Source organism: Kogia breviceps, chromosome 10, assembly GCF_026419965.1.
Source record: "Kogia breviceps isolate mKogBre1 chromosome 10, mKogBre1 haplotype 1, whole genome shotgun sequence".
Lineage (NCBI taxonomy): Eukaryota > Metazoa > Chordata > Mammalia > Artiodactyla > Physeteridae > Kogia > Kogia breviceps.
The window spans coordinates 33,973,865-33,991,081 of NC_081319.1; the positions used below are offsets into that span (position 1 = coordinate 33,973,865).

Here is a 17,217-nt window from a genome sequence, read left to right on the forward strand (position 1 = left end):
GTTAGATAAATACTCCACTATGGTTTTAAAATAAATCTTTCTTTAAAAGGAAATTGGGGGCTTCCCTGGTGGCGCAGTGGTTGCGAGTCCACCTGCCGATGCAGCGGACGCGGGTTCGTGCCCCGGTCCGGGAAGATCCCACATGCCGTGCAGCGGCTGGGCCCGTGAGCCGTGGCCGCTGAGCCTGCGCGTCCGGAGCCTGTGCTCCGCAACGGGAGAGGCCACAGCAGTGAGAGGCCCGCGTACCGCAAAAAAAAAAATTAAAAAAAAAAAAAAAAAAAAAAAAGGAAATTGGTTTTTAGAAAATATCTTTAAAGAAAAATATCGATCCACTGTGGCAGGTGTTATAGAAAGGTTACAAAAACTGGGACAGTAGAACACAAAGGACCGAGGTTTAGGAAGTCCTGGCCTCATGGTAAAGAGAATGTGCTCTGGTGTCGAAAAGATGTGGTTTCAAATCAAGCCCCAGGAAGATGGGAATTTGACCAAAAGCATTCATTTCCCTTAAGCTTCAGTTTCCTCACCTACTAAGGGTCTGTCAACCAGGTCAGTATCATAGGGCTGTCAAACTTGTTGGAGATAATTCACTCAAAAGCCCAGAGCGCCCAGCGTGGCAGACAGCATGTACAAAACGTTAGCTATGAGTAATTCTGACCACAGTAATAATGGCAAAAATAAATTCTCAGGAGGCACAGCAGTATATGTTGCTGTTTTGCTGTACACATTTGAATCCATCAAAATCCCTTCATTTAAAACCTTGTGGCTGAATTGCACCCCAGGGCACAGAAAGCAAAGGGAAAGATGAAATCCGGAGACTCTCAGGGCCCCTCCCCACACAGCAGGCTCTACAGCAGTTTGAATTCTGAGCTGAGGCCTTGCTGGGTCCACCAGCAGCCCCAGCCTCAGCCTTTTGGGCTCCGAAGTGTTACATTTTATTGCCCTGTGGAGCTGTAGGAGGCCACTCGCAAGGTAACATGTTGCTCTCCACTCATATTTTTGAATTATGGCTTCAAGGTGGTTGCTCCTATCAAGAAAATTAAATGATTTAATGTAATTTGTTGTCACTTTGATCACAACAATAATAAATAAATCTTCTTGAGGAAAACGAGAAACCTATTCCATCCCGTTTTAAAAGATGTTAAGTAATAACACAGATGTAGTTATAGATTTTTAAATTTTTTTTTGAGCAGAAATGACTCTACTGGGTTTTCCTGCGAGCAGAGACCCTTAGTGGAGCTGTTCGACAGGATGCCCGCTGCCCCCAGAACAAACAGCTCTTCTCTTCAGACTTGTTAATTAGCCTATCAGGGGCTTGCTTTGACGCGGGCACCATGTGCAATGAATGTCAGGGGCATCCGAAGCTGCTGTGAATGGTTGTCTGTTTTTGTACCTGGGGGCACACTGCACACATTTGGAAAGCACATGGAGCGTAATGGACGTTAACCCAGATGTCAAAAATAGCCTGCGTTTTACTACTGTTATTAAACAGTTTCCCCTTTAACCCCTCCGTATTTACCAAAGACCCCTTTCTCTCAGCCTGTTTCTGCAAATCACTACTGAAAGGGCAGGAGAAGAAAGCCATAATCCGGCAGGTGTCTTTATTCCAAAGAAAAACAGTCTGAAGGAATATTTGTGAGACACCACACGTTTACAGCCTGCTCTCCTGGGGGTGCTTGTCCTGAGGCAGAATCTGACTGCTGCACTCAGCTCGCCTGCGCACCCCACCCCCGACCCCTGCACACCAACTGCAAGATTCCCTTTGAAAAAACCAAGTCAAGAGCGTGGATCGCATCCAGTACTGATTTTTTCACAATGGAAATAGCTTTCAATTATGCTGTGATACTAGTTACACATTCTCTGGTTTAAAAAAATCCAAAAAATGCAACCAAAAAAAAAAAATTTGAAAGAAGAAAATTTTAAAACACCACCCAGAGATAATTATTAACAATATTCTGGCATATGCATTTGCAAGTGTTTATGTTGATGCAAAAATGAGATTGAACTATACATATAGAATTGTCATCTCCTTTTTTCACTTAAAAATTATGGACATCTTTCCTTATTGAAACACAGATAAAAATTGTCATGTAGTCAATAAATCTTAAGCATGCCTGTCACAGATCCCTATTAATTTCCTTCCAGGTGCAAAGTTTTAAACTCCTCATTCTCTTATTTTTATTTATTTATCTATTTGTGGTCTGTCTCACCCTTGAAAATACTGGCTCCATGGGGGCATAGAATTTGTCTGTCAGTTTTACTATTGTATTCTTGGCACCAAGCACACTGCCTGACACAGAAAGGAGCCATATTAGTTTTCTATACTGCATAACAAATTACCACAAACTTAGTGGCTTAAAACAACATCCATTTATAATCTCACAGTTCTGTAGTGCAGAAGACCATTCAGGCTCCACTGGGTTCTCTTCTTTGTCTTCTAAGGCCAAAGTCAAGGCGTGGGCCAGGCTGGATTTAACCTGGAGGCTCTGGGGAAGCACCCACCTCTGAGCTCATTCAGGTTGTGGCAGAGTTTAGTTCCTTGTGGTTGTAGGACAGAGGTCTCCATTTCCTTGCTGGCTGTTAGTTGTGGGCTACTCTTGGATCCCCCAGGATACTCTCAGGTCCTTGCCCTGTGGCTCCCTCCATCTCAGCACAGCAAAGCCCTCTTGTATTTCAGATTTCTCTGACTTTCTCTTCTGCTACCAGCAAGAGAAAAGTCTCTGCTATTAAAGGGCTCCCATGATTAAGTTAGGTCCACTCATTCTCTCTTTTGATTAATTTAAAGCCAAATGATTAGTAACCTTAATTCTATCTATAAGGTAACATAATCATGTTGTGAGATGTTCACAGTCCCAGTGCCAGGGATTACAGCAGGAAATCTTTAGGGTGAGGAGGACTTTAGGATTCTGCCTACTCTAGGTGCTCTCTAATATCTATGGAAAGGGTGAATAAATCAACTTATTCCATGAAGTGTGCATGGCACAGGGAACGCTAAGTGAGCAAGACCAGCATGAGCCCTGCCCTCATAGAGCTTGCAGCCTAGACCAATGTTGTTCATTAGAAATATATTGCAAACCACATCTGTAGTTTTGAGTTTTCTAGTAGCCACATTGAAAAGAGTAATAAGAAACAGGTGAAATTAATGCTAATAATATATTTAATTCTATCCAATGTATCCAAAATATCATTATTAACATGAAGTCAATAGAAAAAAACTAAATTCACAATGAATCTTTAAAATCTGGTGCACATTTTACACTTATAGCACATCTCGAGTTGGACCAGCCACATTTCAAGTGCTGAGTAGACACATTTGTTCAGCAGCTACCATATTGGACAGTAAAAGTCTAGACAAGTCAGGAAAGGGGACAGTGCAGTACGTGTGAGACTTATCGTGCCACATCCCACACTTAGGAGGGTCAGGAAAGACCTCGGGGAAGAAGAGACATCTAAACTGAGACCGAGAAATAAGTAGGAATCGGTCAGGTCGAGGGTTAGTGTGAATGCATGTCAGACAGAAAGACAAGTCTGGGGCTTCCCTGGTGGCGCAGTGGTTGAGAGTCCGCCTGCCGATGCAGGGGACGCGGGTTCGTGCCCTGGTCCGGGAAGATCCCACGTGCCGCGGAGCAACTAAATCCGTGAGCCATGGCCGCCAGGCCTGCGCGTCCGGAGCCTGTGCTCCGCAACGGGAGAGGCCACAACAGTGAGAGGCCCGCATACCGCAAAAAAAAAAAAAAAAAGAAAGACAAGTCTGTGCAATGAGGAGGAAGGCAAGCTTTAGGACTGCAGAAGCACGTACAGCGTAGGGGGAACATGAAGCATGGAGCTGAAGAGAGAGAGAGAGAGAGAGAGAGGCCAGCATGGCCTGGAGTCCGTCCTCCACCCCGACGGCGATGGGATTATAAATGAAGGCTGTAAACAGGGAGTGCAAGATGAAGTAGATGTTGTTGAAATAGCACTGTTAGCTGCACCGGTGACAATGTAGAGTGGGTGCTGCAAGAGAGGACGCATGGGGACAGGTTGGGGCTGCTGTGACCATCCAGGGCAGGGAGGACCGGCCAGAGATTATCTCACGGTGGGTGGCTGCTCAGATTGCTTCCTTGCTGGAAGTCAGGGTTGCTTTAAAAAAAAATTTTTTTAAGTGTATGCTTATTTGCCCCTCAACAAGGGATCATTTCCATTTGCAACTGCTGGCAGTGTCATCTGAGTTTTTTCCTCTCAAATCCATTAGGCCTCGTGGCGAATGGACTGTCCAGTGGAAGGAACGGCGACTCTTTTTGAGAGTTCTCTTGTCCACAGCGCAGACCTTACCCCAAAGCAGTGTGCTGCGGTCGTGAGGCACTGTATTCTGCCTTGTGACCTGTTACCCAGCTGGAAATCTTTCTTTCAACTGAATAAATGATTGTTCTTTTCTACTTTATCTTGGAAAAACATCAAGGACGTCGGACATTCACTGTAATTATTTTTCACTCATTTCCCCATCTGTAAAATACGACTGGTGCATTTTAGTACTACTTTGGGTTTCTCTTTACCTTTTAATCATGTGGCCTTTTAATATATTGGTCAGCCCCTTAAAAGGATGATTAAGAAATGCTTAATGCACAAAAGAATTAGAGCTATGCACAGCTCATGAAGCAGAAAGCGTGCTCTGACTTACAATTTTCATACAAAGTTTGCATAGATTTTATGTGCCAGAATGAGTAATATGATCTGCTCTAGGAACTCCCTAGCTTTCTGGCTCTGCAAAAGTCATTTTTTTGTTCCGATTCAAGTTTCTTAACCATAAGGGTTACACCAAACTCCTTGGAGTATGAATTAGCACAGTTCATCCAAGCCACATATTTCATTTGCACTACTTAATAAGGGCTCAAAATAACTGCCTACCTGTGCAGACAGTGGGATCTTTGGTTGGCTCATTAGTCAGCGTGACTTGAGAAATGCTGTGTATTGACCACCAAATCAGACAGCTGAGACTATATATAAAAAGTGAGTCACGGGCTTCCCTGGTGGCGCAATGGTTGAGAGTCCGCCTGCCGATGCGGGGGACGTGGGTTCGTGCCCCGGTCCGGGAGGATCCCACATGCCGCGGAGCGGCTGGGCCCGTGAGCCCTGGCCGCTGAGCCTGCGCGTCCGGAACCTGTGCTCCGCAACGGGAGAGGCCACAGCGGTGAGACGCCCGTGTACCGCAAAAAAAAAAAAAAAAAAAAAAAAAGTGGCTCACATGTGTGTGAGTGTGTGTGTTTTGATCTTTCCCCTCCCTGCCATATTCCCCAGGTGGATGCACTATTGCCGTGTGCCCGGAAACTCCCAAAGTATTCAGAGACCATATGTGAATGATAATGATGCAGGTGCACAAAGTCCAGCATCAGTAGGGAAGAAAGTCATCATTTGAAGGCTCGATGTGGGATGGTCCTCTCTTCTCACCCATTTTACTGTTTCTTCCCAGGCTGCAGTTGTATTCCACACCCAGGGACCCTTATGGGGACAGTGAGAAAACTCGGGGTGCTTCTGGATACATCTTCCCCAGGGCGTGAAGTATGCAAATGGATGACTGTTGCATTTATGTTTAGGGCTAAACATATACACACATGGCATGGGATGTGGGGATGGCAGCCAACTTTGTTTCATTCTGCTCTGCTTCAGGAGATATCTATATTCTTTTTAAAGTTATGCTTTTATTGTGGTAAAATATACATTAAAATTCTACCATTTTAACCAATTTAAGTGTACAATTCAGTGGCATTAAATGCATACACGGCATTGTACAACCAACACTATTATCCATTTCCAGAACTGATTCATTACTGCAAACAGAAACTCCGTACCCATTAAAAGATAGCTTTTCATTCCCCCCTTCCCTTTGAGCCCCTGTAACCTCTAGTTTGTCTTCTGCATCTTTGAATTTGTCTATTGTAGATGTTTCATGTAAGTGGAATCGTACAGTATTTGTCCTTTGGTGACTGGTTTATTTCACTTAGCATGGTGCCCTCAAGGTTCATCCATGTTGTACCATGAATCAGAACTTTATTTCTTTTTAGGGCTGAATAATATTCTGTGTGTGTATATACCACCTTTTGTTTCTCCATTCATCTGTTGCTGGATACTTGGGATTCGTTTCTACCTTTTGGTTCTTGCCAGTAATGCTGCTGTGAGCAATTGTGTACAAGTAGTCTTTTTGAGTCCCTGTTTTCCATTCCTCCAGGTATACACCTAGGAGTGAAATTTCCAGTATTGTTTTAAATCGTTGCTCTTAGGTGGTTTGTAAGTGAATGTTAAGTTTTCTGGTGTCTTGACCATCTTCAACTCTCTAATATCTATAAAGTCAAGTTTAAAAATAATTTAAAAACCATACTCATTGTAGAAAACCCGTGGAGAGAAAAAAATTCATAATCTGATCACATAGAAATAATCACTACAACAGTTTTGGCTTATTTCCTTTCAATTTCTTTTTGCATATCAAGAGTCATCTGTACCTGTATGTGAAATATTTTGAAAGAGGCCTCTTCTCAGATGTGTTTGCAGGACATAATGTAACTTTCTGTTCACTGCGTCACTCCATGCTTCCTCTGCATCACCGCCCTCCCGAATCCCAATCAACCCCGATCAAAGAGAGTGGTGGAATGGGGGCGGAGGCAGGGGTTGGAGTTGGGGGAGTGTCTGCCAGGATTATCTCCGATATCACTGCCAGTTCCTCTCCCTGCTAAACTATGTGCTTTCTTGTTGCAGCTATCAGGAGGGCTGACTAAAGGGGAAATGCAGCTCTGCAGCAATATTCTGATAATCTATTGCAGTGCAGCTCACATCACTCTCCATCAACACCCGGGAACGCTCATCAGGACTGAAGAGGAGTTTTCACTTTCATTACTGTGCACAATTCTGTTCAACTTGGTATTTCCTTCATCATCTCATGTCCTTTCTCATGGATTCAGACATGTTGGAAAGGAGAATGCGGAGGAGGAAAAAAACATGGCAGGTCCTCCATTTTATTGGTCGGGATTCGGGCATTTAAAATGTATTCATCTCCTCTGAATGTCATTATTTGATAACATTTTACTTCTGTTATTTAAACATCACTGGATAAATTTGAACTCCATGGGATTTTAACTGTGGATTCAGCTTCTGTTGGACAGCTAGCTTCATCTCCCGTTTTTCTGCTGGTTCAGTCTAAGTGGTCATACCTAATGCATTAGATTATCAAAAAGTGTAAATTCTCTGAGTGAGTGGTGTTGGCAGTGTTTGTATACCAAGATGCATGGAGCGTTTGACAAAGAAACCCAAACGCCAAAAATGGTGAGCCTTTACCCTCCTCTATTTCTTTAATCTGCTGTTTGAAGAACCACATTTTGATGGTGGAACCAGTAGTTACCTCTGGGCCAGGTTGGAAATGAAATCAATTTTTTAAACCACTAGTACTTGCCAAGAAATCGCCTTAGGAGAACATGGTGTGTGTCTCTGACAGTGCTTGGCACATCTAAATTGATCATTCATAGTGTTATCTACCCTGTTTTTGTACTGGGGGGTGGCCAGAGCCTGAGACACCTGCATATTTCTCTTCCACGTGTTTCATGCATCCCCCATGGCTGGGACGCGGCTGAGCCTCAGACTCTTACCATTCCTGTACATGTAGGTCTCCACGAAGAAGCTGGGACTCATTCACATTCAAGATCCAAATGCTGTGCAAACAGTGTAAGCTTAGATCTTCTGTAAACAAAGGGTCATTTCTCATTTTTTTAAAAATGTCTCCAACATGGATTCCCAAACATTTTCAGCATCAAACATGAAAACAGTGATGAATGAGGAATAATCACAAAAGCAGTGTATCTGTATATAGCTCTACACAACATGTTTGTGGTACAGAGTCATTATTTAAAGCACATGCCAGGGAAAGAGACCAAATTTTGAGGTCTTTTACCTACAGTGACATGGTACTAAGGAGAATTAACCTCCTCCTGCTTCCTCTGAAGATTCAAAAAAACTTAAAGTTGTGATAACTTCATAAAACTCATGACCAAGTCTGGCAAACGTGTGCAACTCTTGTACTGATCCATTTTCTTGTCATTGGAAGAAACACTTCCACAGGTATGCAAGTGGGGGATGAAAATCTTCATTTTTAAAGGACAAACAGTGAATTTAAACATGAGTGGCCTTAGTAAATATAGTTGTCTTTCTTTGCTGCTGTGGAAAGGATTCTAAGCAGATGTTCCTGAAGTCTTGCATTGAATTTAGTCGTTATTATTACTTTTTAAAATGTCGGTGCAATTAACTCTGGACCTCTCGCGTGAGCCATAGAGATATTTAAAAGTCAGACACCTTATTTATCTATCGGGGAAGATGAAACTGTGTCTGGGCTGCACTGTTCATCCTTGGTGCATTAGGAGTAATATATTCTAGCAGGTTTCTCGCTTCTGGCTTTGTTCTTGTCGTAAGTATTGCAAACTGTGTAAAGCTTTTGTGTTGCATAAGCAATCCAATACATTCATGTTTAAAAAGTTTGTCCTTTAACTATCAAAGGGATCTAGGTCTTGATTGGAGAAATGAGCAGAGTTCTTTGCAGACGTATTTAGCACACTCTGACATAATGTCGCACTGAAAACCCAGGCCTGCAACTTGTCTCCGTGAACGGTTTGGGTGTCCTCAAATAGGTGGCCGCACTGCCTCCTGCAACCAGGTCCTGATCTGAACCCTGCCACTGAATACTTGAAGTAGGAAGTAGGAAGTCCACTAGGGAATAGAGGGTCCTAGAAACAGAAAAATCAACTAACCGTGTATAGTTAGCTATTTCCAAGTATGTGCCAATTTTGTCACACCTATTGTTTGGGGGCTCATTTTTGCCCCACTTAACGTTGGTTTAAAGTTGTACCGATCTTACTTTTACGGGGGCATTATCATTTAGTTCCTTAAAAATTGAATTCTGTCTAACATAGCATCTTTTCATTATATATCATGTAATATTCTCTGATGTTGGGGGTTTACCAAAAAAATTCCCTTTTAACATATTAAAAATAGTTTGTGTTTACAACAAACACTGTGTTATTGGGAAGATATTTCCTTTGCGCAGACTTTAGCAGGTCTCCCCCTTAATCATAACAAACTTGAAAAAGTTGAGGCTAACATTTAGGAGGAGTTGGTCTTCTTGCTTTGTGCAAAAGCAAGCTTATACTTTATACCCCGTTTGATTTCGATGTACTGTCTCTATTTTGTATTTAATGATTTTTGTGTATCCAGTATGCACGTTAACAGCGTGTCAACTTTCATTTGAAAGTGGGTTTCCATTTACTTTTTAAACAGTGTTTATGACGAGACCTCAAATGTGTTGACATAAGCTCTACTGAGATGTTTTTGTGTCGAGTGGCGTTTGAATGCTGCCAGGGGTCAGTGTATCTAATTCCCAGCGACCCTCGTTTGACAGTGCTTCTTGTAATATTTCTCCAAGTGAGTGGCATGTGGGTTGTGATATTGACCATGTGATTATGGACTTCGATATAAAAAATAAATAAATAAAACTAAGGAACACTCAGAAACTACCAGTGGGCATGTAGTAGCCAGTCATTGTAACCTCGTGTCTAGTAGAAGTACAACGTACAAGGTATGTACAGTTCATAAATTTGTTATCACGTGTATGAGAAGTACTTTGTGCTGATCGCCTTATTTATATTCATCAAATAAACTTTGTTTCTTTCTGAAGCGAGTTCATTCCATCTTGAATAAATGCTCCAACTGTGGTGGTTTCTAATCTTGTTTGGGTCATGGATCCCCATTTGAAGAAGCTATCGACTTGAAGACAAAAGAAAGAAAAAGGGAAGTTATGGACTCACTTTACTGGAAGAGCCAAGGTGTAAATTTCTCTCTATGCATAGCTGGATCTAAGGGCTCATACTGTATTAAGAAATTAAGTCATTGGTGGCATCTCCCTTCCTCCTTCCCTCCCTCTTTCCCTTCCCTTTTTGTCTTTCTCTCTCTCTCAGTTCCAGCCTTGTTCTCGATCTCTCTTTATCCCTCCCTCTCTTCCTCCTTCCCACCTTTTCTCACTTCCCTTTCTTCCCCTCTCTCCCTCCCTTCCTCTTTTCCTCCTTGTTTCTTCTGCACGTTCCATGAGGTTGGCATCAGTCCTGCTGCTCCTCTCCACTTGGTGGAAAAGATGACTCCCAACAGCTTTGAGTATTCTTGGATTTTAGAGGAGAGACACCCCTCTCTCCCAGCATCCATAACAGCCCTCTAGAGGCACTCTTACTGGTCCTTTTTGGATCGCACATCCAGCCTTACTGGATGTGGGAGATGTCGTTTCCAAAGGAAAAAAAAAAAAAGGGCTCTAGTCTAGAAGAAAGATACTGAAAGCTGAGCAGACTAAAACAATAGCCCTGCCATCACTTGGATACATGCACAAAATCATCCAGAAAAATACACAGACAGAATTGTCCATGCAAGGGCTCACCAGCCTTTGCAGCTCACCTGTGGATCGCAGTGGAGAATTAGCTCCTGGTTTCGTTAAAAGTTTGAATTATATTCGAGGAAACAAATGATCAGTTCTTACCATTATTGCAGTTAAACAGTACTTGATTTATATTGCTAGAAGGTATATGTCATGTAACCTGATATCTTCATTTTACAGATGGGGAAACTGAGGCCCAGTCAGAAGCAACTGATCCAAGCGTACACGGTAAGTTCATTGCAATCCAAGGCTGTCCCTAGAACTTCCGAAACAGGAATATGTGTTCTTGAAGACTCTCTGGGGAGGAGAGGATGAGACAGACTCTCCTCCCAGTTGGCCCTTGATGACACAGGGGAAATATCATGTCATTTCTATACTGCATGGACTCAAAGCCACCGGGCGTGAAACTCTCTCACAGTCAGACACATATGGGGGCAACCTGCAAAGTCATTTGCCCTTTTCATTATGTGCCTTTTTCTGGAAAAAGAACTTCTGTTGGACAAGAATTTCTTACCTCATAGAACTTCCTGAAGCAGCCAGCTTGCATTCAAGCCTGGTTATATGAGCCTAGCTGACCAGATGGAGCCTCTGCTTCTATATGCACAGAACCAGTCCTTCTGGAAGGAAAAGTACCAGCTCACAAACTGCTGCACTCAGCTGCAGGTCCACCCCTACCTATAGTTCCACCGAAGCATATAGACAAGCCTAACGTTTGACCTCAAAAATCCACCTTGACTGCTTCTTGTGTCTGTGAACTGCTGTTACAAAAGATTGAAGAGACATTCTAATTCTTGGCATCACTAATTCATAAGAATAATCACACTAATAATCAATAAACACAGATAAAAATAATTGAACATTATGGAGTGTTTGCTAGGAGCCAGACCATGGCACCAGGGACCCATGTGCACCACTCCTTTATTCCTGACAACAGTCTCATGAGGTAGGTACTGTCATGATCCGCATTTCACAGCGAGGGGAATGGAGGCCCACAGAGATGACCAGAAACAGTGCACATTTATAGAGCACACTTACTTGGTGGAGCATTGTGCTAAATGCTGTACTTACATGAATTCACTTATCCTGACAGTAATCCCATGAGGTAGGTATTGTCCTCATGTATTATGGTATTATTATTATCCTCACTTTACAGACAAGGAGAAAGAGGCCAGAGAGCTTACACACCTCACCCAGCGTCCCCCAGATGGTACGTGGTGGAGCCAGGCTTTGCACCCAGTGCTCAGCAAGCCCTCTGCTTCAGGCCCCAGGTCAGGTGGGTGGGGCATATGGGGCTGAAATTCGGATCCTACTGGTACCCACCCAGCAGTGCTTCCATATCGCAAGTTTGGTCTCCACCACGACTATCCAGCTCACAGAGGCTTGAAGGAATTGGTTGCTTCATCAGTGCCAGTGTTGGCCCATGTGATGATAGAATGGCAGTAGGGCCCACAGGAAGTCCAGCCATGTGTGAAAGGAGAGCTGAGACAAAGCTTAGCATGTTGGATTTTAACCTGCTAGCCATGGGCCTCTCTTGTTTCTTCTAAGCCGTCATTGTCCCGGCGTCAGCATCTGATTTTCTAGGCATCCTTGGGTTTGCAAGGTGGAGCATCTGGTGACAGGAGACTGGACAGGTGTCCTCAGGCGGGAGAGGACCCTGAGCTCCAGGCTAAGGGGTATAGACCTAATGCTGTTGGCCTTTGGTTCTCAACTCCAGTTATTTGCATGCTGCTTGCCTGATTCTTACTATGTCTTAAGACAATATGTAGTCTGAGTGAAGCACCTTATAAAATTAAATAGGCTTACTGTTTTATTTAAATAAATATACTTTAAGAAAAAATGCCACCATCATAGATGAGCAAATAGGATAATTTTCCATACATAGCCATCACCAAATATAAGAACAAAAAAAAATGAAAATAAGAACAATAAAAGTAAGTATTGAAAACAAAGTTCTGAGCCTGAAGCTTTCTCTTTGTTGAAAAGGGAAACTGGCAAATGTTAGAAATGTGTTTGCGGGGCTGAACAGAGAGTTTTTCTTTGTTACTGAATCAGAAGGATTGAAAATGGCCAGTGAAGGAATGTTTAACTCTGTGGCTGAGGGATATTTCAGACTGTGCCCGTGGACCTCCTGTAATCATTTCAAGGGTCCACTTTGATCTCTGAATTTTAGGAAACCCTCGTGCAGCAACAAAAATCCAGAGATGGGTTTTTAAATAAACTTTATTTTTAATAGGCTTTATTTTTAGAACATTCTTAGATTTACAGAAAAACTGAGCAGATAGTACAGAGAGTTCCCATATAACCTTCCTTCCCACACAGATACAGTTTCCTCTGTTATTAAGATCTTACATTCATATGGTATATTGTCACTAATGGAACAAACATGAATACGTTGTTATTAACTAAAGCCTATTGTTCATTTAGATTTCTTTAGTTTTAAGGTAATGTCCTTTCTCTGTTCCAGGAGCTCATCCAGAATCCATATTACGTTTGGTTGTCATGTCCCTGTTGGCGCCACTTGACTGTAAGTTTCTCATACTATCTTTGTTTTTGATGATCTTGACAGTTATGAGGAATACGGATCGGGTATATTGTAGGTTGCCCTCCGCTAAGATGTGTCTGATCTTTTTCTCATGGTTAGACTGGGGATGTGGGTTATGGGCAGAAGACCACAGAGGTAAAGTGCCACTTTCATCACATCATATCAAGGGTATATACTATCAATATGGTTTTTGGCTGTTTGATGTTGACCTTGATTGATCACCTGGCTGAGGTAGTGTTTGTCAGGTTGCTCCACTGTACTTACTTCTTCCTCCCACTTTATGATAGATTTTTAAAGTGCAGAGATAAATTATCAGATCTCTGTCTCAGAACATTCTGCTGGAAGTACAGAGGACACCACATTGGCTAGAGAAGTTCCCAAAGTCTTTTGGATCAAAATTGTCTAAATCAACAGTTCATTGATTTGGTCCGTTGTTTGGACCAGTCATTTTTCTCTTCTATTTGAAAATACCTTTGCCACCTCTAACCTTGCCTCCCCATGTTGGATTACTTCAGCATCTATGGCAGAAGCGATCATTGTGGGCAGAACAGACCCTTTCCCAAGTGCAGGGCAAAGCCAGCATTTCTGTGGGTTAAAAACAGATGTTGTCTGTGCCAACACTGTGACTTCACTTAGACAGGACTCGGGAGAGAAACTTTGCATAAATTCAAGACAAAATCTCCATGTCTGCATAACTGCAACTCACTGGATAAGGACATTATGGCTGTTTGAATCTGAGAGGTGAAATATGAGTATTTATTTACGTAAGCATAACTGTTAGAATTTTTTTCTTTTGCAAGTATCCCCCTCCCCCAGCAAAGAAGAAGATAACAAAAACATAACACAAGACAATTTGAGCAAAAACAAATACATACATACACATACATATATATGGCTTCATGCAGTGAACAGTTCAGAGGTAGTGGGTTTCAGGAGTGGCTTGTCCAAGGGGCTCAAATGACTTCTCACTGTCCTTTTCTCAGTTTTGCTCCCTTCATGGTAATCCATTCTTGAACAGTCGCCAGGTTTCAGGTGAGACCCTAGACCCCTAAGGGAGGAGTCATGTGCTTTTCCCCACTAGGGATGGAGCCCACCTCAATCTTGTGGATTGAGAAAGGGGAAAGAATGGACTCTCAAATAAGAAAGGGAAATGGATGCTGAGGAGGGAAACATCAAAGGCACACAGCAGTATGATATAGTCGCAGCAAAACATCATTGGAGATGGGTTTATTTTACCTGTGAAAAGAACCTCGACCCAGAAAGGAGCAACAGGATGTATGTTCAGGTGAAAACATTAGATTGGCAATGTAGACATAACTGAAACCTCTGTTGACATAACTGAAATCTCTGTTTCATAACTATTTTGCCACACTTGCTCTATGGTAGCATGCAGTCATATGATTGCATGTACCCCCCGTTTCTGAATCTAACCAATGGGAATAATATGTCTCTTAACTACCTGGCGTGGTACGTGAGAAGATAAAATGAGACAATAAATGAGAAAATGTTTAGAAAAGATATTTTAACAACAGAACTCTCTCCATAATTCTAACAAAGTCCTAGAGTGACTTGTTTCAATCTTTAGAACCTGTTTCCAGAGAAGGAAGTCTTCCTCGTTAGAGGCTCAGCAATAATGTATTCAGGCAAATATATCAAGCAATAGACTTTAGGGTAAAAGCTGTTGAGAAGGAGTTCTTGCCATTTGCCGCGGCATGGATGAATCTCACATAGCATTAGGAGAAAAAGCACGTGGACCTAAGAGAAGTAACTGTGCGAGTCCATTTATGTAAACCTCAGAAACAGACCAATTTCCTCTATGGGGTTAGAATTCAGGATACTGGCTCACCTTCAGAGGGTTTGTAACCAGCAAGGGCACAAGAAAAGGTCACTGGGATGCTGGTGATATTCTGATTCTTGGCCTGGAAGTTGGTTACATGGTTATGTTCAGTTTATGAAAATTCATCAAGTGACATACGTATAATCTGTGCACTTTTCCGTCTGTGTATATCATTGAAAAGTTTATCCTAAAAAGATTTAATGTCATTAAGCATGAATCCAGTTTCAGATGACAAAGGCTGGAAAACTAGGGCCTGTGGAGTGAATTTAGGTTTCGGATAGTTCTTGTCTGGCCAGTACCGTGTCTTAGGGGTTTTTCCCCCAGGGCAGTAGTGATAGGCTTGGAGTCTGGGAACTTGGGGAAATGTTAGATGTACTTGCCATTTCTCCATTGTCCTCATTTCTCTCTATAAAGCTACACCTGGCCCACTTCACCCCAGAGTCTTACCTGCCTGACCCCCTGAAGGTATTTGAGTTTGCAGGTTCTGGAAAGGTTAAAATCCTGACTCCATCACAGCCCAGAAAGTGACCCTGGGCTGGTTACTTAGCCTCTCTGTGTCTGTCTTCTAATCCTAAAATTATAATACATTCCCAGAAGGGTTTTGGGGTTTTTTTTTAAATAAGGATCAAATAGGCATGTAACACAATGCCAGCCACGTGACAGATTCTCAAAAACTGGAAATGATAACTATTATTAGTAGTAATATTGCCATAAATAATAGAATGTTTAATGAAATAAAATTGATGGTGTCTTGTGGACTTCCAGCCATTGTCTCTCAAGAATTGCTGCTGAGCCAGTCCTTGCTCAGATCCCATTTGCCATGTCAGCGTTTTCATCAACCACGTTTAATAACCAGTTACCAGATCTGGATGTTGGGGGCTGTAAATTTCCCTGGTGACTGTTGCCCATGGCAGGTAATTGTGTAATTACCACTTGTATTTCCACAAAACACGTGAACTCAAGTCAAAATCAAGCGTTTTAGACAATAAGACACCAGGGTTTTAAAATGCAGGAAAGAGCTGCCCAACCTGTATGATAAGAAAAGGGTGCCCGGTTAGAAAACAGAAAAAGGACTGATAGCGCTGTGGCAAAACACCGCTGGAAGCCTTTGCACTGGCAGGACCATTTCCTTTTTCCTTCCCAAATGCTGCATACATCTGGAAGAAGAATTAAGGGTTTAGGATTAGCCATGGGTTGGTTCGGAATCAGTGCCTTCACCTCTGGCCACAATCCATGGCCTTGGTTTTCAGTGTTCCTTTGGTAATGTAGTTGCCTTTCTCAGTTTAGCACGGTCATTTGGAAATGACGCCAACATCCTTCAAACAAGGTAGCTTAATGGGTTCCATGGAAATATCCCAAGACAGCAACATACTAGGACTTTTAGAAATATTGACACCATAACTCCAACTGGAAATGCTCAAGATAGTCCTTTGCAAGATGTCAGACTTAGACCGCAAACTGTAGTCGAAGATTCTTTGGTCTCTGAGCATCACGTTTTCAATTTATGAGAAAGGAAGTTAAAATGGGTTGCAGGGGGAAAAAGTGTCTTGCCTTTGGATTCCCTCAAAGTGTTTGATTTTTTTAAGAAAGAAGAAACTGGATAAGCTTTATTGTTACTATTATTTCTTCCCGTGCAGTGTCTCTGCATTAGGATGCTAGCATTCCTGCAGTAGGCTTAGGTTGAATTTGTGTTTCTAGAAGGAGCTGTCCACATCAGCACAGGACCAAGGGGGGTGTACAAAGGTTGAGCAGCTTGAGCAGTGATGGGGACAGAATTGGAATTTCTTAAGGCGACCAGTCCCAAATCTCCTGAACTCCCAGAAATTACAAAGCCATGGGAGAAGAATTTCTCCAAGAGTCTTATTTGGCTGGCCAAAGAAACTGAAATTCAACAAATTGAAAAGTGATCACAGTGAATTCTTAAAGAACAAGTTCAGAGCATGGCATGGGGCCATTTTTAAAAGTGTAGATGCCCTTCTACTAAGCTAATGAAATGGCCCTATTTTCCTTCTGACAACAACGGTTTCATTGATATATCATGTTGCCCCAAACCAGTCGAAATTGATAACAGAGTAGTTGATTTTAAATTACCTAAGACTCCAGTAGGCAGAAAGAAATAAAAATTTGCTCCAGGTATTTGGAGGGGCAGGGCCTTTTGCAAAATTGGACAAGAGGGGTCATTAGCAGCACTTTCTTCAGGAGACCAATTTTCTGTGCATGTTTCCTTACAATTGTTCCGAAAAGCATGGATTCCTCCTGGTTCACCTGGAAGTCTTGTCTTTTCCTAACCTATGACTTTGGTTCATACAGTGTCACCTACTGTCAAAAGTATCCAGCTGAAAAGAGTATTGACTGAAGAATGATAATACGGACAAATTGGATTCCAGATTTTGAATAACTCCGAGATAGTTT

At 42.4% G+C, this 17,217-nt stretch overlaps 1 protein-coding gene and 1 long non-coding RNA gene across 11 annotated transcripts in view; both read left to right on the top strand.

Moving 5' to 3' along the window:
- Positions 1 to 9,681, top strand: part of ERC2 (ELKS/RAB6-interacting/CAST family member 2) — a 969,444-nt gene extending 959,763 nt beyond the window's left edge. For 7 of the 10 annotated variants that reach the window (XM_067043890.1, XM_067043893.1, XM_067043897.1 and 4 more), the window contains one exon: positions 6,724 to 9,681. In XM_067043890.1, coding sequence (XP_066899991.1) covers positions 6,724 to 7,026 — 303 coding nt within the window. In that variant the 3' untranslated portion in view covers positions 7,027 to 9,681. Of the gene's footprint in view, positions 1 to 5,443; positions 5,533 to 6,723 lie in introns of all 10 variants that reach the window. The other 3 variants (XM_067043896.1, XM_067043895.1, XM_067043894.1) reach the window with 3 other exon arrangements.
- Positions 9,682 to 9,774: 93 nt separating this feature from the next.
- On the top strand, positions 9,775 to 17,153 carry LOC136794981 (uncharacterized). The gene is made up of 4 exons (XR_010842528.1): positions 9,775 to 9,830; positions 10,607 to 10,654; positions 12,891 to 12,950; positions 17,116 to 17,153. It is a non-coding gene; the product is annotated as an uncharacterized lncRNA (long non-coding RNA).
- The last annotated feature ends 64 nt before the right edge of the window (positions 17,154 to 17,217 follow it).